Below are 22833 nucleotides of genomic sequence, written 5' to 3'. Positions count from 1 at the left end.
AAGCAGAGCATGAAGAAAATAACATGACTAACTTATTACTGAAGCTGCATTAGTTGGAAACCTATAAAAATAATTTTATCATCACCTTAACAAGTAAACTTAGCTTCTTATCTTTAACGATACAACATCAGTCAAATTTTTTTTCCTTCTTCGTAGATTTGTCAGTATTGTTGCGTTCGAAGAACTTCCGTACATCATCCAAGCGCCAGTTGGATAATGAAATCACACCTGAAACTGGTATGTTAGAATCTGATATCCGTAACAAAAACTTTTGAGCAACAGGATATCAGATAATAACCTGAGTTTTAAGCAGTATCTACTTTCAACTTTTGAAGCTCATCTTGCGCAGACATGAGCCTACATATGCACAAAAAGAGTCTAAGATTACTAGCAAAATAAACATAATAATTAGGCACGGCGTGTGTTGGTTGCTATTTTGACCTCCTCTGCAGCTCAGTTATTTCATTGAGTAACTCGGTTTCCCTCTCTCGAGCTGCTTGAGGCTGCAAGAACAGACATGCCACTTTATGTTTATGAAAAAAATCACCCAACGCTTTAAAAGTAAACTCATAAAAGACTAATAGCAACGGCATATCAGCCTAAGCAGAAGGTTTCTCATTCGAACGCAAATTTTTCACTAGTATCTTTATCATGCTGCCAACAACTTAAGAATCCTGCGTGGACTCGCAATTCCATAGCTAGCAACATTTCAGAGTCATGGAGCAAACACAAAGCTGAAGATTCTAAGCTATCTGTGGTATCTAAGAATGAGAAAGTTGAACTTACAGAGGGTGAACTTTTGACATAATTATAATACATTTTAGAACCTGAAACATTTTTGCTAACTTTCAAATGTAATTGTGAAAGTTCATTAACCCCATTGCCCCAACATAACAAAACAAATAGCACTCTACAAAGCGAGACCATCAGCATTTCGAATTTTTAGTGCTATGTCATATCATTGAACAAGTTCTAGTTCAACTCATTCTTGGCATTCGTACTTGCTCATACAAGATATATGTAATTTAGTATTCTATGAATCCATTGGCAACTTATCCTAAGAATAGATGGAAACTTGATAAATAGCAACTAAATTTGGAGCCGGAATAGTTTGTTTGGAAGGAATAGCATAGAAATGAAACTCTTTATAACATACCAATGATTTCTCCGAACCATTAGTAGCCTGGGTGGATCCTACATCACTTGCACGGTTGGCTGGAGTAAGGTTTTACAACAATACGTTAGGATCATCTAAATTGAATAAAATTCTAAAACTGAAAGAGCAATAATTGCTTGAACCTGTGAAATCGCCATTAGCAACTTGCTTCATTAAACTTAAAATACTCTCCTGTTAAGAAGAAATGACGAATAAATTTCTATCATATATGAAACATAAATAAGCCAAAAGTATTTGCTAACACATACCCTCTGAATAATATTTGTCTGCAAAATAGAGTTTAACATTGGAAAAAGAGAGTAGCCAGAAAGAGCTGGTGCGGTAGCATCAGAAGGTGATGTTAGAGGTGAAGGTAGGGGTGATGGAAGAGCTGATTGTAGAGGATTTGCAGGATTGAAGCTAATCACCTACATAACCGGTAAAAGTGCTGTAAGACATTCAGTAAAAGTTAATAAATATAATCTTATGCGCTTAGGATATAAATTCACAATATATCAGACAAGATGTTTTCATAGCCGTACGGTCACCAAGCATCAAGGAAGGGAAAGAAGGAATGGGAATGGGATCAACAAGCACCCAGAGATGATAGGATTCTTGGTTTTTCAGGTATTGGATTATGGATATTAATAAGGAAACCATCTTTTAATTCCATGTGTGTTAGTAACACGTGGTGAAATCAGGAATTTCAATGATTCCAACGCCCATGTTTTAGTAAACTCCATTAAATCAAGAATTGGTAATAATTCCAATACCCATTCCATGTAAGTAAACATGCCATAAGTTTCTGTACATATCTCTAAAGAATTCCTGGCTGGACCTAGGTCCGAAATAATCATGATGGTCAAAAAACTGATACTGCAGATTATTTCCTAAGTGTTGTGAAGGCCGACATTACGTGACAATCATACTAAAAAAATTAAGAAATGTCTCACAAAGGAAAATAGAGACTCAGAGAAACATGCAATCAATTCATCAAATCTTAAGACCAAAAAATTTGGTCCAAGGTACCGTTTTATAGTTTTTGTTCTTTTATGGAATGGTAATATTTGATTCTTGACAGAGCAAACCATTAGAGAATTACATTCATGTGAAAACAAGCTTATGTCTTTTAATCGTTTATCAAAGGTTTTTGGGTGCAATTACCATCAAGTCATTTGACAAGTGAGATTATACTCAACTCTAAATGGTAAGCGTGATGATGCTTTTAATAAATCAAAACAATATCTAGAAAACTGAGTAGTTGAGGCATGCCTAGCATTCTATGATCAAAACGGTCAGCATGATCGATTTATCACTAATGATATTTTCAGAAAGCTTTGTCTTTCCACTTCTAGCCACCAAGGGTTTTCTGAATGACTAGGAACTTTCACCAACCCTATGTTTGGATAAGGAATTTCAAAATACCAAGGAACATTAGACTCAATTGTTAAAAATGTAATACAAGGAGTCAAGGACAATAAAGTACCAATGAACTACTCGAGCACAAGAATGCTACTACTTAAACACTACTAATGCACCATAAAGACACTAAACAAAGGACTTACAAAAATGACACCTTGATAGATGTGCCATGTAAAGTTTTCTCAAATTTCTTATATCTACTAATGCAGGTAAGGTAATTGAATTCTCAGACAAGAGGCTAGCAGAAAAAATTAAATAGGCACTTTGGCACAATTGTGCTAACCTCAGAACTACAAACCTGCAAGCTGTGACTCTTTTGCAGAATAGGAGCCGGAACCACCTGAAAGAAAAGATAAGTTATCCACAGAGTTCACATGAAGAAAACACTAAACCCAGCATTATAAAACCCACCTTTTCTGAGTCATGATTCTCAGATGTGACTTTAAAACGTCCTTTCTGCTGTACAACTGGTGCCTTTGCTTTCTCATCGAGTTCACCACTGTGAGCTGCATGAATAACTTCATCAGTTAATAAGGCAGAGTTCACCTGAGATCAGAAAAAAAACATGGTTCTTGTCTATGATCTTTAATTAAATGCTTAACATTCTTAAGGCCTTTTCCTCAACACAATCTAATGCAGTCCCACATTCTCTGACCTTCTATAATCTTCCACCACTTTATTGGCCACAAGAAGCACGTCTCCCTCTCAATGTAGTTACAAGAGCATCTAAACTTAATCACCAAAACCTCTCACCATGGATACGACAGATCATAAACTAATACTTTAGAAATACCTGAACCCAAACTGGCAGGTTGTTATCACTAACCTTCACTAATCTACATTTACCACCAATTGATTACAAAGTTCCTCACACCATAACACCTTTCTCCATCATATCACAAAAAGAGAACCTTCCTTCATCATATTGCAAAAGGAAACCATAGGACAATCAGGCCCTGGCAATACCTTACAACATATAAGCAATCACTCCTACTCAAGAGACTGAAAAGGGATACCTCACAGGTTAAAGAACCAAGTCAACTTTCTCAACAACAAAAAATCTATTGGCCACCAAGCCAATAGGCCTTCAAAACCTCCACTTAAATGCATCCTCTCAAGAACGAAAAATAACAAAACCTATCACCTCCAACCCAATTAAGTTTCCCTCAACAAGCCTTCCATCCCCTAGGCCCCAATCCCGCTTTATGTCATTTCTATCTCCCTCCCCCTCCATCTCCCAAGAAACTCTCTTTCTGTTTCAGAAAGGAATTTCCTCTAAAATCATTTCCCTCAAATTCATTATATCTTGATAAAATTTTGGATTTATTGTTAATTATTGGACCAAGATGCAGCTCATCCACTATGCGTCTTCACCCATATCTGACCTATAAACTGAGCATCAATTACTTGACCACAACATGCACGCGCGCGCACACACACATACATAGATGAATTCCAAAAAAAAAAATGGAGAAATTGTTTTTCATGGAGACAACGATCAATAAATCCAGGGATAGCTATAATATCAGAACATGCCTGGTGACTTAGATGCTTTAGGAGGAACTTCAGTAAGCACGTCATCTGCTAGTTGTGGAACTACTGCCGCATTTCCCTTTGAATTACTTTGGGGCTGATGATTTTGCAATTTATCACTGGAGATTCCAGTAATTTAAGTTAACTTCGGCAAAGACAAAAAGAATAAAAAAACGAAAAGAAATACCATGGAAAATTGAAAATTCAAAGTGAAGTTCATCAAGAATAATCATAACTTCAGTCTGAAACAAACGCTAAGCAGACAAACAGATATGAAGAATGAGCTACTGCTGCTAGTTACATAATAGATGAGTTTTCATCATGTATGCAATTGAAGAGTACTTTTTTTCTTAGGAGAACTTTCCCCCCTAAGACAGTTACCTAGTAAGACAGCAGAGATTGGAAACTCAAATATCATATCCGCATGCTAACAAATTTATTTTTTCCACAAACCTAAAACCCACATACCAAGAACCTGGATTCTGGACCTAAAACCCACTTACCAATAATCTGGATTCTGGACCATTCTCTGGAAAAATCAAAGAAAACAGAACTTTCTTGCGTTGCATCATTAGTAAGAACTTCGTCACACAAAGAGGAAAAAAAAACATATCTTTTATCTCAATAGTTCCTTTAAGTTTTTTTTGTAATTCCCTCCATTACTTTCCGGTTTATTATTAACAGAACTCTATCAAACATCACCAATTCACACAAGAAAACGATGGTCTTAAGTTACATTAGCATTCTTCTTCTGTGAACAGATTTCAAGCCATGAGATTCTAAATTATAAGTGGCACATCAGACGATATGACACTTTGCTCACAAATGCAAGCTAAACAATCACTTAAAACTGGCGTTCATATCAACAATCATGTTCATCTTGGAAATTTAGTCTGAAGACGGCTTAACCAATCTGCTACAACTCCAAAACCATAGGGGAAACTTCAAATGGAGTTTGGATTTCAAGGGAAAGTAAAGCAATATAGTTCTATAGAGAACTTGTGAAATATTGTAACATTTGGAAGTTTACAGAGACCTTCCATGCATACATTTCATATTACTTTGTTCCACTTGATGACCTCCATTTTTTATTGAATTTCTGATTTATTCATGTGTCTAGTTTATCAGGATAATTCTCACGTTTGCCACATGTAAATGTCCAATGAACGGCCATGTCAGACCAATTTCACCAGGAATCCGGAAAAAAAGAATGGAGTGTTGACAAGTTATTTTTCTCCCTGGAACTATCTTGTTGGAATCATGATATGCTAATCACAAGTTTAAAGGCTAACTGATTCAGTCAGAGACATTATAGTGTCAATTAAATGGCATACCTGTCTCCTTTAACAAGAGGATCACTAACTTCTGGTAAACCACTGCTGCCTGATGAGCACTGCCTTTTATGTTGAGAATTCAAAGCTGTCGCCTCCATAAGTTTCCCAATATTATCTCCATTGGGATTTTCACCCCGTTCAGTACGATCATCATGACAAGGTGAAGTAAGTGGTTCATGGCTAGGACTGGCAATGCTAGAATCATCATCAGATTTGTCACTTCTAAACCTGGTAGATAAAAAGTGCTACAACATAAATAATCAAAATATGGATCTACAGGTATTAATCATTTATACAACACCTTTTTTGTGTTTTGGGAATCAAGACTTGAAAAAGTAAAGCTAAATATTAGCAAAACATATTAAAAACAGATATCACAGATGAAATACTTGGCATCATATAAAGCTGTGTTAACGTATGCAGTAGCTTGTTGGTTCCGAGTCACATCATTGTCTTCCTGTGAAACATTAATCCATGAGTAACCAGAAACAGCTATTATGATATGTATGCATGTGCTTCAAACTACCATAAATGTCCAGCCAATTTGATAAATACCATATCTGCAACTGGTTCTAAGTTTCGACAGAGTGATGGCTTTAGTTGCGCATCAAGAGCAGACAGAGAAGTCGAACTCCCTGTCTGATTGTTATCAGGTACAGGGTCATCAACATCCTGAATCTGATAGAAAGAAAACGTAAATTGAGAAAGAAATGAATTTTTGTTGCTTCTGACAATAAAATGAAAAATAGCATATTTTAGACCATATTAGATTTCATCATTATATTTTTTTAGGAATCATATAAATAAAAATATGTGAAGAATCAAGATGGACAATTACCAGGGAAGCTTGAGCCTTCATGTCATCAAGGTTGAAGTTCCAACCACTAATTCCTCTTTTATATTCATTCTGCAATATAACTTTTTAAAATGAGAACTAATTAATAAGTAAAAAACTAAGGATTATTAAATATCAAAAATCCTAACTCCATTGATCCTTTTGCAGGTTTAAATCAGTAGATTTAATAGATTTAAGAGCCAAAAAGAAACAAAAAGGGAACAAAAAGCAGGATCAACTGGAACCCATTACCACACAACAATAGAAAATTACAGAGCAAACTGGATTTGTCTGTACAAGATTTAATTATCGAAGCTGTTTAGGAATATAAATATGTCAGAAAGGAAATTAGCATCTGTTAACAGTTACAGTTACTACTAAATGAAATATACATTTACCATATGCATGTTTATTCGAGAATCAATATTGGGGGAGGGTAAAATCGAACACCAATTTAGGGGGAGAGTTGCACCTTCACATTGCCATTATGGGGTGAAACTAGCCCCTATGATAGGAAGATCATATTGTATCTTATGTCTCCATTCCATTTGTCGGTAGAGACAGAACAGGAAATTTCATCCAGGTTCAGATAAAATAATGAATAGATTTTGTGAATTAAAAAGAATACGGAAGAAGGGATGTCATCAATGATTCACCACGCGACTAGATTAACGAGGCAATGCAAAGATTATGACGAAGGCAATGCTGGTTATGGGTTGTGTATCCTTCGTTACATTTCCCATGGCAACCAATGAGTATCTGATGAGGGTAGCTTCTCTTAATCGCTCCTCCACACCCTATCAGATACTTCCTACAATTTTCAGCTGACAAATGCCTAATTTTTCCTAAGATTCTGTTTAGAACGAAATGGTATGTTCTAATGGTATCTAACCTCAAATGTAAATCTAAGTAACGAAAAATTTTACTGACTTTAAACTGCAAACCAATTTACTTGCAGCAATAAAAATTTATTGAATGCATGATTTTAAGTGACCTTCGTTAAGTATCTTATCTTAATAAAAGCAAGCAAAACAAAACAGAATAATCACAGTACCAGTTTTTTTTTATCAAAATATCAGCAACATTCTTATTGATTAAAGAGAGAAGATTCCTGCCTGTGATAGTTCCTCCATTTGTCCATCTGGCATCTTCTTTTGTGCAAGCATATACTCTTCCTTTCGCTATCATAGGATAAACATGTGATGTTAAGTACATAAAACCCATAACTATAGCATGAAAATGAATAAGTGTTGAGAGTCGGATATGAATTGCTACCTTTAATTCCTTGATGCGATCACCAAGAGCAGGCAGGCCCTCCAGAAGTGTTCGTGAGATATAATCATTCGACCGAGCTTGCTTGAAGAAGGAATTCTTCAACAACTTCTTAGCAGAAGGTCGTTTTGAAGGATCCTTTACCAAGCAACTAGCAATCATCTGCTTAAAGGACTTAAGAAAAAGACATGTCCTTGTGAAAACTACAATATCGGAGGTGTGAAAACTACAATATCAGAGGAAACTCAATACAAATTGTTGTCATACCTTAGAAAACTTCCTATCCCTTTCATAATCAAGACCAGGTGGTGCATTTTGCAAGGTCATCAGCAGTACCTATAAACATATAAGATTTGCATTTTGTTCAATGATCTGATAATGATCGAAAAGTTGCTCACAAAAGGATACAGTGTCATTTGATATACACCTTCATTGGAGGATACTTTGAGAAAGGAGCATGACCATGGGCAAGCTCCAATGCGGTTATACCAAAAGACCAGATATCCGCCCTGCACGAATATGACAACCAAAAATTAACTCTATGATGCTTAAGAATTTTGTTTTCATAAAAAGAAGCAGAAAAGATAACAATAAGTTTACAAAAAACAAACTCACTTGAAATCATAACCATGTAATTGCTCCATAACCTCTGGTGCCATCCTACAAGACAAAGATATAAAACCTGTTGATTAAACAACACAAAGTAATAAGAAAAGTAAGACTGAGGAATCAAGCTTATGCTGTTTGGATGGTAAAAATTAATTTTCTTAGCTAAATGTTAAAAATAGCATACCAGCAAGGCGTTCCCACAAATGTATTTCTCATACGCTGCCTATCACCTGAATCAAAAAGGCAAGCAGAAACACCAAAGTCTCCAAGCTTGATTGCACCACGTGAGTCAATGAGAATATTTCCAGCCTATGAGAAGTATTTATAAGACAAAGAAGAGTAAAGGAATTAAAGGTGCCCAACCGTATTATAGATGCACTAAATAAATAAAAACAATAGTGGTTGCCAGTACAACTATTCCGGTGTATAGCAAACATGCAATTCCACAGAATGTACAGAAGTGAAATATTTATGCATAAGAATTGTCACTAGACTCAATACCCTACTGAATATGGGGTAAGAGGGATCAAGAATGTGTTTTCGATTGGAAAGGCTCTGTTTGACATGACTCGAGCAACCTACAAATTATTGTAAGTGACTTTTTGACAACACTGATCCAGTTGTAAAATGACCATAAAAAGTTTTGGATGAAAAGTCTTAAAGAGTGGAAGGATATTTAAGTGGAAAAAAAAAAAGGGCAACCGTCTTCAGATATGAGATTTTAACAGCGAATACAGTACACAGACAGTCAAATGACAGTATTATTAAAACTAGTTACCATACCCTAAAAGATATAACAAGTTCCAGACAATACAACAAAGAAACAATTTGCTGATTTGTCCACCTAGGCCTGCGACGCAACATAAAAATATTTGAATGATGCTGAATGTTAACATACTTACTTTGACATCTCGATGAATGTGGCCATGATGATGAAGATACTCTAGACCTTTCAAAATCTCACGTAATATAGTGGCTATAACAACTTCCTCAAAACCATCTGGGTATGCTGCCTTCAGAATGTGAAGACAAGAACCCCCAGCCATGAATGGCATGACAACCCACAGATTATGATCACTAACAAAGGAACAATGCGATTTGAGGACATTAGCATGGTCGACGAGGATCATTGTTTGCGATTCCCGATAAATGTTGTTCTGTAGAAAGCAACAATACACAAGACAATGCTCAAAAACCAATACCACCATGGAAACAAAAATCATGGGATTGAACAATCTAAGCAAAAAACACATGATAACTTGAGTAATTTCGAATGGGGTCATGGAAAATATAAATAAACCGGAACTAAATGTCCGTATTCTCAAAAATTATGTACAGTAGCACCACCACATGAACTTCTCTAAGTACCAATACAACTCAAATTCCAAAACCAAAAACGGAAGCTGAAATTAGCTGCTATTCGTAAAAATTGAATCCGTTCTCGATAGCCTTTTGCAAATTTTCACAGAATTGTAAAAATTCAATATACAAAAAGCTGGCCGCATTGCCTTCTTAGGCTTTTTACCAATCAAATTACCAAATGAAACCGACTAATACATAAAAATAAATAAAATAAAATTGCAAACAAAATGAAGAATTGAAAACTGGGAGTACCAGATCACAATTGTCGCGTTCGAAATCGAGGATCTTGATGGCGACAACCTCCTCGAAGGGCTTACAGAGAGCACGGTGAACGGAAGCGCTGACGCCTTGCCCGACCTCTTCATACAGAATGTAGTGCTCCGGTCCTATCGGATACTTCTTCTTCTCCTTCTCCATCCCCAATCACACCACAAATTACACCCAAAAAATCCTTCCTTTTCTGGTTTGTTTGGATCAAACGAAATCGCAGCAGCCGCAGTAGCTCATTGTGCGGCGTACAGAGAAGAAGAAGATGGGGGCTGAATGCAGACCAGGAAATATCTCGACCGAGAGAGCCTTAATGGCGGTCACATGAGTTGTTGTTGCTGTAATCAAACGGTTTCTCGTGAGAAAACAAAAAGAGAAATTAAAAGCAGAGCCCAGGAATTTTTTTTTTTCTTTTTCTTCAAAATTTGATGATTTTTGGGAAGAGAGAAAGAAATGGGAATTATGGAAGAAGTCACGAAGGTACCGGGTCGCCGCTAAAACTGGAGAAGACAGAGAGAAAGAGGGAGAGAGAGGAGACGTTTGTAACTTTGTATGCAGGAATCCCGCCAGGCCGCCACTTGTTTGTTAAGCACAGTCAATCTTTCAATTTTGCTTTTCTTCCCCTTTTTCTCCACATTTTACTTTTTCAACCTCCACGTGTCTTAGTCATATTTGTTTGTTTTGACTTTTTGTTTTCCTTCGGTTTCATATAAGCCGACCGTACGTGCAGTTTCCTTGCCTTCCTCGGGGAGGTAGATTGTCTGTCCGCGAGTGTAATTTCCAACACTTTTTAATTGTGCAGTCACGCTTAAGTTACGTCAACATTTTATATTCGTATTATTTTTTTACTTATTATCTTTATAAAAAAATATTAATATAAAATATTAACGTAACTTAACCGTGACTGCACAAAATAGAAATGAATGGGAAAAGCACCCAAAGAGGAGTGGAGACAATCTGCCTCCCTTCCTCGGCACAAAACTCTCTCCTCTAGGACGTTTGGTGGTAGGTGTGGGGTTGTGCTCTCTCCTCTATGAACTTGTGAATTGAAATTCGAATCTGATTCTCGTCGAATTTAAATATTTTTATTTAACAACTAAATTCAAACAATGCTTGATAAAAACTAACTACACGATATACGATGATAGGACACGATTCACGGATCTTCAGAATCTTCATCAAAAGAATCCAAAGAGAATCCTGCTGGGTTAGTTGTTATCACGATTTGAATATTCTTGGATTTCAAACTTACACAACTCAAGCAACAAAGGTCGTCTTCGAGATTTAACAATGTTTTAGGTCATCTTGAATGGAGAGTCATCCCGAATCTAACTTCTTTATTCTTCAAAACCTCTCTTCAATGGCAAAATGAATTTAGTCAATTTACTCTAAAAGATTCATGGACCATTCTCGAGGGTTTGCTACAATTGCCCCTTTGGTAGGAATGGACTACGTTGTTCATGGGCCCTGTGAAGTGAAAAAGTTGTGTGGGAAAGCACTTGGCGGCATTCCTGTGATTGTATGTTTTGTCATGTATTGGCAGCTTTTGGTCCCCGTGATAGCATAGATGTTTAAATTCAAAGGCGCATATATATATATATATATATATATATATATATATATTTTTTTTTTTTTTTTTAAACGTAAAACAGATTTTTTTTATATATATATATATATATGAATCTTGCTAGATGGTTCTCAATCTTACACGAGTTGTATTCGATATATTTATCTCTAAAAATAGATATTCTAGATATGCATCTTCTTAAAAAACAATGTGTTCCAAAATTTATATTTAAATAGGTACAAATAGTATTTTAATTAATTTAAACCATGCATGGTAGCTAATGAATGAGTGTTGACGATAATATTTCTCAATGATATTGAGAATTAAATACTTAGATTAATATGGAATTATAATCCAAATAAAATTTCAGGAATCTTAATTTTATTAAGTTTCTTTGTGTGTCATAATTTAGAAGGATTTACCAATTTAGTAATGGGAATTCTTGTTAGACCGGACCCTAAAATTTATCCAACAATTACAGTAGCCCTAGGAGGGGACACCCCATAGCCTCCACCAAAAATTGATGGCAAGGGGGAAGCCCTAGGCTACAATTAACCTAAATTTTCAACAATTTTTGACACGAAAATTCTATTTTCTTTTTCATCTTTCCGGACTTCTTTAACATGATAAAATACACACAAGTATGAAAAAATACTAGTTGATCATGGCAAAAAACAAGTTTAATCATGTCTATAATTAACTGAAACTATGAACATACTAGTCTAGTTTTTACTTGTTAATTTCCAAGAAAATATATTTTTGTTCATGCTTCTAATTATTTTAACTTTTACAATAAATTTTAGAACAATAAAATAAATATAAATATTTATGAAAATTCTTGCAAATCAAAATATGCAACGAAAAACACATCCCAACAACGAGTAACGTCCATTTTGTCAATTAACCATGGCACCAATACAACTGTTGGGTTGTGGACTACTTTAGTACGCATGTGCGGAAGCGTGATGGATGACGCAAGCATAAATAATCCAAGGGTAAATTACTATTTTACCTCTCGGATTTGTGTTTAATTACAACTTTACACATGACACGCCCGACCCTGATATTCTCCAAACATCAGGACAGGCACGTAATGGCCGACATCCGAAGATGACAAAGCCATATTAGGATGCATGAGAAATAATAAATATAAACAATACTTATAAATCTAAATACAATGATTATGCAATTATGGAATATGTTCAGAGCATACAACTAATCCTAGACACTAAAAATGAATAATATAAAATTGAATGAACAAAGAGATGGGTCCTACACTGAGAGGACTTGAAGATGCAGATGTAGGAGTGCCTTGACGCTGAGATTGTACCATGGTATCTCCGTGTAAACTCGTCGTCCCAAATACATAATCTAAGTTAGAATTAGGCCACAAGGACGAAAATGAAGAGATTTCAAGTGTCCCGAGGTTTACCAATCGTCGAAAAGATAAGGAACTTGCTGGAGTTGCGCCATCGCATAGTAACTCAGTGATTCGTGCATCTCCATTCCAATTTCGAGAGTGTAAGAGAGGGCTAGAGAAGGGTGGTTGGTATGTGGTGCTCGCCATAGAGGATGATGTGTGGTGGTCGTCGGCTGAGTGTGATTCTTGGAGAAGAGAGATGAAAGAGAGGTCCAAGAGTTGTGTGGAGGGAGAGAGAGATAGCTGAGAATGTTTTTGGAGAAAGATACGGGAAGAGAAAGGAGAATGAGAGTGGGCCGAGGTGAGGAGACAAAGCCAAAAGAAGTGGGCCCCCTTGGGCACACCATTTAAGACCCAAATAGTAACCATTTCAAAATATTTTTCAACCCAAAGTGGAATTATGAAAATGCCCTTCCATTCCGTAAATTCCGAGAAGGGTTGTTACAATACAACATCTTTAAAACATTTCAATCTCATACATTTACTTTTTCATTTCAATGTCATACATTTATCACAATTTTTGTTAGTTCCTCCGTATATGCTTACGTGGCCCTCGTGGACCCCACTCCAGTCCACAACAAAAGCAAGCTTCGAAGAAATAGATTTACTATTGGCATCCGGCGTGTCGTCAGATAAAGATGGTACTCTGAACATCGCATTGAAAAACGTTGTAAACACTAGTTTAGAAGTAATAATTTCTCAGGCAAAATTATGAAGAAAGTAGATTAGTGCTTTGGCCTCTAAACTTATTCGTGTTAGACTTCTTGGTTCATTATTCGAAGTTGGTTAACTCTGGAAAGTTGGCTGACTAAAACCCATTCCATGAAAGGAAACAAAGGATGATTACTTCAATTTACTTTAGATCAATGTTCTCAAAAACGGCCTAGGCGGCAGCCTAGGTGTTGAGCGGTGGTGACCCGAAGCGTTTTCTTGCGAATTTGTTGGAAAAATCGGCTGGGCTCTAGGCGAGCTAGACGGCTAGGAGGATTTTTTATTTTTTATTTTTTTTGAAACTAAAAAAAAAAAAAAAAAAATTATATCTACATTACTATGTTTCCTTATTTCCTCCTATTTTGCATTTTGTGTGGTTTTAAATTGTGAACTTATTGTACATGTGTCATCCTACAATACTCCTCACTATGGTTATATGGCATATATGCTTAATGTGTTTTTAAATTTTGGACTTGTTGGATACTATTTTTGCATTTTATTATTTTTTTATTATCTTATCTATGAATTTCATACAAGTTTAATTTTTTGTAAGTGTCAATATGCACTTATTTACAAGATATACAAGAAATTTATCTAAATCCATCTAGGCCGCCTAGGCGCCCGCCTAACCCGCCGCCCGACTAGCGCCTAACGTTTTTTAGAACCTTGCATTAGATTAAACTAAGTAGAAGCCAAAAAATGCAATAGCAAACTATCTCCTAAGGCATCTAAATCCTTTCAAGAATATAAAAAAAATTGGCACATTCTGCCACACATTCAACTTTTTAAAGCTACTCATTTGGAACTCCAACCACGAGTTTACAATTGGATTACTTTTCCTACAATGACTCTCAAGACCACTATAAATACCCTAGTTTGGGTATCTACCAAATAAATCTTTAAGGATCTATTATCTACAATCATCGTATTTCTTTACTCCAAGTCGTCTATGCTATATATACCCATGAAGACTCATCTCTCCTGCACGCTCTGCCGTATGCTTATTCACTAGGAATGGTTCACGATGTGGCACACATCTCACCACTCATTCTTTAAAACTACATTATGATTTGATTCTCCATTCCTAAAGATATGTGGGCAATCCAACAAGGATTCAATCATACACACCCAATCAACCCCCATTACCCTATAGCCATTGTTCATGGGTTGATTATGACAAATATTGTTGTCGACCCGCACAATCATCTGCTTTTTTTCTACATGGAAGTGTCGCTTCTCTTAGCGGCTCTTTACACCTTCCACTAGTTTCTCTTAAGTCCATAAACTATTCATAATGCGTTTAACTACTTGAGCTACAAGTCTTTTGCACTAGTGATGCTAACTTTTTTTTCTTCTGTTTTATGTGACATTATATTTGCATTATGGGTGCCACACAAAAGGCAATATAATGATTTGATATTAAACTCACTATCCATGAGTGATAAATCTAAAACCTCACTTACAAATTAAGAAGAATATAATCCTAAATAGCAATGAAACTATCTGTTATTTAAACACACTTTCTTATTAAAGATGAACTTTACCATTATATAGTATATATTTACCCACACAATCTCTCTCTAAGCCCGAGCTGTGACCCTCTCTTCTCCTCCAAGAAAAAGCCCCTAGGTCTAGAATTTCACAGCCGACGACCCTAGCTACCGCTTGGGGTAGGTTGCAAACACCTTCTCCTTCCCTAAAACATCCTCATCTCCTCTTTCTGTCGTCCTCCTCCCCACCCCCACCCTCCACCCCCGCCCCCGCCCAATCCACCCTCTATTTCATTCTTTTCCATTTCACCCATTTGCCAACTTGCCCTCATGCCTCACCTCGCTTCCATTTTCTTTTCTCATAACAACTTATCCAACATCTCTTTCTAGTTTGGTTTAATCAAACCATGATTTATTAAGTGTGTTGGTTGTGTTTCATGAAGGTGGTTGTCCGAGTGTTTGTGGCTCTTGTAGATTTGAAGCATTTGCAACTCCTTCTCGGGTAACTAGGGCTTCCCTGGCTTTCGCTATGGAGGTTATGGCTCGGTCCAATGGTTTTTAGTCATGTGGTGGTTGCGGAAAACATCATTGTAGCGTTGTTAATGACTATGGTGTGGGTCCCTATTTTCTTGCCACTCTTTGCTGCCCTTATCAACTTGCAACCCACGCGACTCTAGTGTTCTAAAATCTCATATTCTGCTCCCAGATGGATGATACCTTTGATGACTTCTTGTGCTAACAAACTATGTAGGTTATGGGCTCGTGGTGTGGCGGCAACGACAGTAGCTTTGGTGTAGAACTCCTCAAGCCTCTATCTGTTGTCAACCGACGCCTGACCCATATGTCCTTACTACGCTTACCTTATGTCATGTTCCCGCGCTTCTTTGTGGACACATTATCAGCTTTAATTAGTTTAGTTTTTGTTATATGTATTTTGCTTGTAGCACTTGAAGCGAGTTAGCTTAGTAGCTTTTGTTTTACTTTGGGGATTGTGGTGGCTTCGCTATTTATGATGGCTTTATGCATGTATGTGAGGGCATAGTTGATTGATCTGTCACCTCTGCCCCTTTTTTTTACAGGTCCACTTTGGGATCCTTGCTTGTGTTGGTCTATTGCATTAGTTGTATAGGGTCTTAAATTTATTTGTGATTTGGACGAATTATTTCTAAATTAAGAAATTAATCACTAGAGCAAATATACTCGCCTGACACCTCTTGTATTTGTTGGTCTTGATAATGAAACACTTTATCGCTTCTGTTAAAAAATATATATATTGAGCCACACATATTATAGAAGTTTATGAATAGTCTCACTGTTGGAAAAGTTTCATTAATATTTCTCATATTGATTTTAGTTGAAATCTCAAAATAGTCGTTGTGTATTATTCTATCAGCCAATTTAGTCCCTGTGTTTACATCCTTTAGCTAATTCAAGATATTCTGTTAATGTGTTTACATCCTTTAGCTAATTCAAGATATTCTGTTAAAGGATCATTAAAATTGACATGTGTCAAGCAAGTGAGAGGACAACGGTGTAATTTTATTTACACCCACTAAATAGATACGATGCCAATCTTTAAAAATTGACGTTTCGTTCAATTCACTTGAGTACTATGCGTTTAGGACATGTCAATTTTAACTATCTTTTAACGGAATGTCTTGAATTGGCTAATAGATGTAAACACATGGACCAATTTGACCAAATTAAAAATACAGGAATTGAATTGACTGATAAAACAAAGAGACTATTTAATATTTAAGCCATTCATTTTGCACCCATGGCTTATGTACAATTTCCATAAAAGTCACGTGCGCCTCTCGTGCATTACAGTATTTATTACGAAGGAGATGAAAGCGGGACACAGTACACTGCGCTTTGCCTGTACTCGGTTGCCTTCTCTTTAAAGGCTTCGGCCTTCGCTTTCTAGGGTTTTCTGTCTCTCTCTTAAAGCCAATCGAGACGCTGTTGTTTCTGGACTTTGCCAATCCGCCGAGATGAAGCTCACTGTAAAGACCCTCAAGGGCAGCCATTTCGAAATTAGGGTTCAGCCCACTGACGCCGTGAGCATCTTTCTTCTTCTCCCTTTTTACATTTTTTTTGAAATTTGAATTCCATGCTCCTGTTCAGTCTGTTTGGTTGGTAAGAAAATAAGGAAAGAAAATCTTGAGGAAATTTGAGATTTTGTAACTTTTTATATCTTATTGCTTGTCAAGTAATTGCACAATGTCAATGCAGAGTAATACTTCCAATTTCTTTTTTCTTTCCGCTTTTGGGAACCACATTCCTGTCCAATGGAAGAAATGTTAATTTTGTTTTATATATGTGGAAAATTTATTTTAATTTTATGTCCGTTTATTCGCATATCACGTTAGCATAATTGCATACAAGAATGGCTATAGCCTATAGAGAAGCTTGATATAATTAGAAAATTGAAATTGAATATTCGCGTAATGTACTTATGTTACTTCGAATACAGGTTATGGCTGTGAAGAAGAACATTGAGGATATACAAGGAAAAGATAATTACCCATGTGGACAGCAGTTACTGATTCACAATGGGAAGGTCTTGAAAGACGAAACTACATTGGCTGACAACAAGGTCACAGAAGACGGTTTTCTTGTTGTCATGCTTAGCAAGGTAATCCTCTTTTAAATCCAAGGCAATATGCTATTGCAATCAAAGTAACTCTTATTCAGATACGGCAACCAATTTTTATTGATTGATGTCTTAATTAATTGTATGATTTCATGTCAGCTTTGGAAGCTTAGTTCATGGTTATAAGATTAGTAAATAAGTTTATTATTAGGGGTATTTGGCAAGTTCTAGTCAGAGAATCATTAATAATCTAGATTTTACTAGATTTGAGTCCGACATGTGTGTTTTGTCTGATCTTGATTACCCTTTATTTCCATCCTTTGAAACTATTTATGTTGTTCAGAAACACAGAAATGGTAATGCCTTACTATTCTACTAAAAACTTGTATATACTATAATTAGTGTGCGACTTTAGTACTGTGCCTTCTGGCACGCATTCATGCCCGCGTCATTTGGCTCTTTTTTATAGTGAATATCTATATAGAAGGGAATAGATAATGATCAAAGAAAGCAAATCACAAGAAAGGTTGGGTTAGCTCAACTGGCCATGTGGATAAATTACTGGGATTTCGCATGTTCATGTAATTTTTCAGTTTAAACTATTTTTTTACTGTTTATCCATCTTTAATGAAGTTGTCGTCTTTTTGATATGGAATTAACCAAGGGCATTTATGATATTTCGAATTCTTAGGATATGAGAGTGATTAGTAATGGTTAAACATTCGTATCAGAGGAATGATTAGTAAATCGGGCAATATACACATGTTTCCACACCTCTAATTCTGGAAGATGAAATGCTTTATTAGTTGGGATTATTTGTGATTTAATCAAAGTAGTTAGTCTAACAATGCTTAAGATATGTGTGTGATTATTCTGGCAACTAAAGTAACATGGTGGCATTTGTGAGTAAGATTTCAAAGTAATTGTCATGATATGGACTGCATGATTACAACAGTATAATTAATGGAGCTTCCATGAATGTGTCGAATAAAGAATTTTTTTGGCTTTTCTTCTGAATGAGGTGCATGAATCAATCCAGTTTTAGAGGGTTATGGCCTTTTCTTAAGTGAATAAAATGATGAATCGGCAAAGTCAAGATCTTTTAATTTATATTAGAAGTACTACTATGCGGGTGTGTGTGTGAGTGTGAGAGGAGAGATGAGGTCTGAGAGAAGAAAAGTAGAAGGAAAATATTAAAAATGAAATTAGGTAAGGAAGAGAGGACCCTTTTAAACCGAGCCATAGTCGATATCATTGATGGAAATCTTTGAGTGGTTCAGATGTAGAGGAATGGAAGAATTTCTTAGGGGAGCAAGGGACGAGGAGATGGATCTTCAATGGGATCAATTTGGTTTTGGCTTCCCTTTTGGTATTTGCATTTTCAGAACTTAGGAATAGTTCTTTTCAGGCTATATTGCATGTTGCGGTACATTAGTTTTTTGTTAGTCTGCTGCCATGTATCTTTGTTGTTTAGTTGAGTTTGTTGTCTTTGTTGAATTGTTTAGCTAGCATCTTCTAACTAGACTATTGGTCAACTTGTTCCCTACATTGTTCTGTTTTTTAAATGAGACTATGTTTCTTATTTGAGAGGCAGGATTATTATTAACACCATGATTAGTAGAATATGGGACAGGAAAAATACTAAAAAAAACTGCAGAATTTGGTTGAATTTATCGTAATCGATTAGTTAACATGTTGGTTAACCGTATTCTGAAACATGGAGAAAAGACACTAACCAAGATTGTTTGCTTTCTCTGCAATGTGCATATGCTTTTGTTCCCACCATTCTTTCTAAAGTTTTCTTTCTGGAAATTTTCACAGAATAAAACTTCAGGCTTAGCAGGGTCTTCTTCTTCTCAGGTATTATTCTCGATATTAGTTGCTAGGCATTTGTTAATTTACTTTTGGGTATATTATTCATGTATAGGCTAAATGCTGTATCTCTGTGTTGCAGCCTGCCTCTACAAATCCTCCTACAACTCCACCAACCACAAATTCTACAAACAGAACTGAAGCTCCCATACAAGAACCGTGAGTTTACATGACAAACAACCTTTTGAACTTGTGTTCATATTAAATTAGATTCATACTTTTACTTTTTGTGCTGCCGCAGACCCTTGCAGAGTACCACATCTGCTCCAGACACTTCGAGGTATTGTACTTTATCCTGACGTTATATTTAACAATATGTTGTACAAATAACTTGTATGTGTAAATGGTTACAATTTGAATTACCTTAGATTGTTGCATATGATGCTTGCATTAAGTTGCATTTGTTGCTAAGGAATCAAGTACATCAGTGGACTTTACCCAGCATCTTTTGATGGGAATCATTTGTTTGAGTTAAGGGCTAATCTTTTGACACTCTTACTCGTGTGGATAACTAGAGTTGTCTCTCTTTCCTCTTGTAGCCTCCATTGGTTTTTTTTTTTTTAATGATTTTTGCCTTGTATTACTTGTATAGCCCCTGGAACCTTTTATTTAAGTTTATATATGAAGAAGAGAGTATATGTAGTCATTGTGTTACTTTTGAACAAGGCAGTGTGGAATGGTGGTATGTCCTATTCATGTGTAATTAGAAACTAAGGTTGAATTTGGTGCCCAACTTTCAATACAACATATGAGCCTTAAAGTCAAGTTCTTGAGCTGAGCTCAGTGTGTGGACCATGCTGTCTAGACCTTGTGCATGCTCACTCAGATACTTGTGTAGGTTTCGTTAAGAATTAGGAGGCCACTATATGTTCAATTGTGAATTAGGGTTTAGTGAATGAACTATCCTTGTTGGTACATTGGCTGCTTCAAGAAACTGCTCTTAAGCCTCTTATTATCCTCTTTTCATTTTTTTCTTTCTCTATAATTTGACTCAAAATAACAGAGTTGGGTTCCTCTTGCCATAGTTTAATACTTTTATTGGTATTATGGTATAACATAACGATCTTAAGTCCCTCTGTTACAACTGCAGTGCGCATGGTGATACCTATGGTCAAGCTGCTTCAACTTTAGTTGCTGGTACTAATCTTGAGCAGACTATTCAACAAATAATGGATATGGGTGGTGGCAACTGGGACAAAGAAACAGTTACACGTGCCTTACGAGCAGCTTATAACAATCCGGAGCGAGCAGTGGACTACTTGTACTCTGTATGTCTCTTAAACTTGTTGCTGTGATGTTGATCTATTGTGTAGCTGCTGACATACTGTTCTTCAGAGTATACCAGAAACAACAGAAGTTGCAGTTCCTGTAGGTAATTTCCCTGCAAGTCAGGCAACTGATGTTGCCCCCGTCTCTGGAGCGCCTAACTCTGCTCCTTTGAATATGTTTCCTCAGGTAAAGACTCAGGCTTCTTTGATGGTTTTTGTACATTTATTGAGGCATTGTATCTAAAACTGGAATCCTCCAGGAAACACTCTCTGGTGCTGGCGCTGGGGCCCTTGGATCCCTCGACTTCCTTAGGAATAATCGCCAGGTAAACTTGTTATATTGTATCCCAGCTATGGTGTACTTTTTGTATATTGGATGTTGATATTATAAACGATCACATAAACATGATTAAACTTGCAGACATTTTTATGATAGTATTACTTGACTATGTTAACAATTGGCCTAATATGTCAAATTTGGTCAAGTGGTATCAATTTTGTCAGTCTCTCCTTGGTTTATGTTTGGTACCAGAAATATAAACAAAAACGCCAAGGGTGAGGCTGACAAATTGAAACCACAGGATTAAACTTGACGTATATGGAAAACCACAAGTATCATTTTTAATATTTGGAAATTTTGTGATAATGTGTAAACTGGTTCGGTTCTCATGAATCACAGAAATGTGCAGATAGGGTAGATGGGTCATATGCAGTGAGGGGATAGTAGATTATTGTAAATTGTTCCCATCTCTTTCTTTATTCTTATTTAATCTTGGATTTTCAATGAAGTTGAGGACATATTTTTCCTCAGTTGCAAGCCGTGTTTGGCTAAACTGTCTCATCTTAATGGTTTATATTTGAGTTTGATTCGGTTTGCTTGCCTTATTAACGTGCGGTCCTGAAAGGTTTGCTTTACCTTTTTCCTGTTTCCATCATAGTTCCAAGCGCTGCGCTCAATGGTGCAATCAAACCCACAAATTTTGCAGGTCTGCATTTGCTTTACGTCTTTGACATTAAATATTGTGATGGTTTCTTATAATGTGTTAAATAGTTTCATGTTGCTTTTGTTACAGCCCATGCTGCAGGAGCTCGGAAAGCAAAACCCCCAGCTTTTAAGATTAATTCAGGAGCACCATACTGAGTTCCTTCAGTTAATAAATGAACCCGTTGAGGGTTCTGAAGGGTGAGTATTGACATATGAATTTGGTACATTTTAGTCATAAACAAGGGCCCAGTTACACAATTGCTTGCTCATCAAGTACTTTTTCTCCACCCACTTATCTTCCGAGGCTCTGACTCTTAGCCATCCCTTGGATTTGCATTGGGGCTTGTTAAAGCTTACCGTATCTTCACTGGTTTATGTTTCTATAGAACTTGTCAGTATCATGACTTGTATTTCTTATAAGATTTCCCCATCTTCCAGTGACATATTTGATCAGCCTGACGGTCCTGACCAAGATTTGCCTCATGCCATCAATGTAACCCCTGCCGAGCAGGAGGCCATTGAACGAGTATGTATTCTCTCTGTTCCTAACAACCGCTACATAATCTTTTCATAAGTATTGATTAGTTTGGCATTCCCTGTTACAGCTTGAGGCGATGGGATTTGACAGAGCGTTGGTCATTGAGGCTTTTCTGGCATGCGATCGCAACGAGGAACTGGCAGCCAACTATCTATTGGAGAACGCTGGAGATTTCGAGGACTGAATGATTGTTTTAAACACCCAGTTATACTTTAACCCATTGGATTCATGGTTTTATTGGTTTGAATCCGCATCATTGTCGCTTGAAGGCGGTGCGTGGAGTGTCTGGAGCGACTTAATGTCCGCAAGAAAATGAATTTAATTAAATAGTAATTGTTTTTTTTTTCTTTTTCAAATTGGATTTTTAAGTGTAACATTCTTTTCGTACTCCAGTTTTTGGTATTATTATGAATGGCAATTGAAATTGATTTCTAACTTTAAATTTTGTATAAGATTTCGTGTTGATATGTATTCGTTGAAACCCAACGCCATTTCCTTCATTGTCTCTGCCACTCTTACATCTCTCTCGTGCAAACCTCCAACCATGGTCACCTTCTCTCTCTCGCACTCATGAAGAAAAAACCCATCTCGCAGGG

At 36.4% G+C, this 22833-nt stretch overlaps 2 protein-coding genes across 2 annotated transcripts; one reads left to right on the top strand and one right to left on the bottom strand.

The window, feature by feature from the left end:
* Window positions 1-145: 145 nt before the first annotated feature.
* LOC103945461 (STE20/SPS1-related proline-alanine-rich protein kinase) lies at window positions 146-10363 on the bottom strand. Its single transcript, XM_018647010.2, has 21 exons — window positions 9776-10363; window positions 9064-9318; window positions 8346-8470; window positions 8168-8212; window positions 7980-8061; window positions 7820-7888; window positions 7556-7726; window positions 7396-7461; window positions 6284-6352; window positions 6001-6123; window positions 5835-5902; window positions 5446-5673; window positions 4115-4230; window positions 2990-3084; window positions 2862-2918; window positions 1426-1584; window positions 1300-1348; window positions 1157-1215; window positions 442-503; window positions 299-357; window positions 146-228 (listed from the first exon to the last, which is right to left on the bottom strand). The coding sequence occupies exons 1-20, from the start codon at window positions 9938-9940 to the stop codon at window positions 306-308; spliced, it is 2115 nt and encodes a 704-aa protein (XP_018502526.2). The 5' UTR covers window positions 9941-10363; the 3' UTR covers window positions 146-228; window positions 299-305.
* A 6477-nt stretch (window positions 10364-16840) lies between these two features.
* LOC103960249 (ubiquitin receptor RAD23b) lies at window positions 16841-22672 on the top strand. The gene is made up of 12 exons (XM_009372694.3): window positions 16841-17038; window positions 17455-17616; window positions 19396-19434; window positions 19529-19605; window positions 19688-19726; window positions 20537-20714; window positions 20782-20901; window positions 20975-21040; window positions 21653-21700; window positions 21788-21897; window positions 22138-22225; window positions 22305-22672. The coding sequence occupies exons 1-12, from the start codon at window positions 16973-16975 to the stop codon at window positions 22419-22421; spliced, it is 1110 nt and encodes a 369-aa protein (XP_009370969.2). The 5' UTR covers window positions 16841-16972; the 3' UTR covers window positions 22422-22672.
* Window positions 22673-22833: the final 161 nt, after the last annotated feature.

The sequence above is a fragment of a genome, unplaced genomic scaffold (assembly GCF_019419815.1).
Source record: "Pyrus x bretschneideri cultivar Hongxiangsu unplaced genomic scaffold, Pyrus_bretschneideri_v1 Contig20, whole genome shotgun sequence".
Taxonomy (NCBI): domain Eukaryota; kingdom Viridiplantae; phylum Streptophyta; class Magnoliopsida; order Rosales; family Rosaceae; genus Pyrus; species Pyrus x bretschneideri.
Note: the sequence above shows the minus strand (reverse complement) of the source record. Positions and strands in the feature narration are given on the sequence as shown.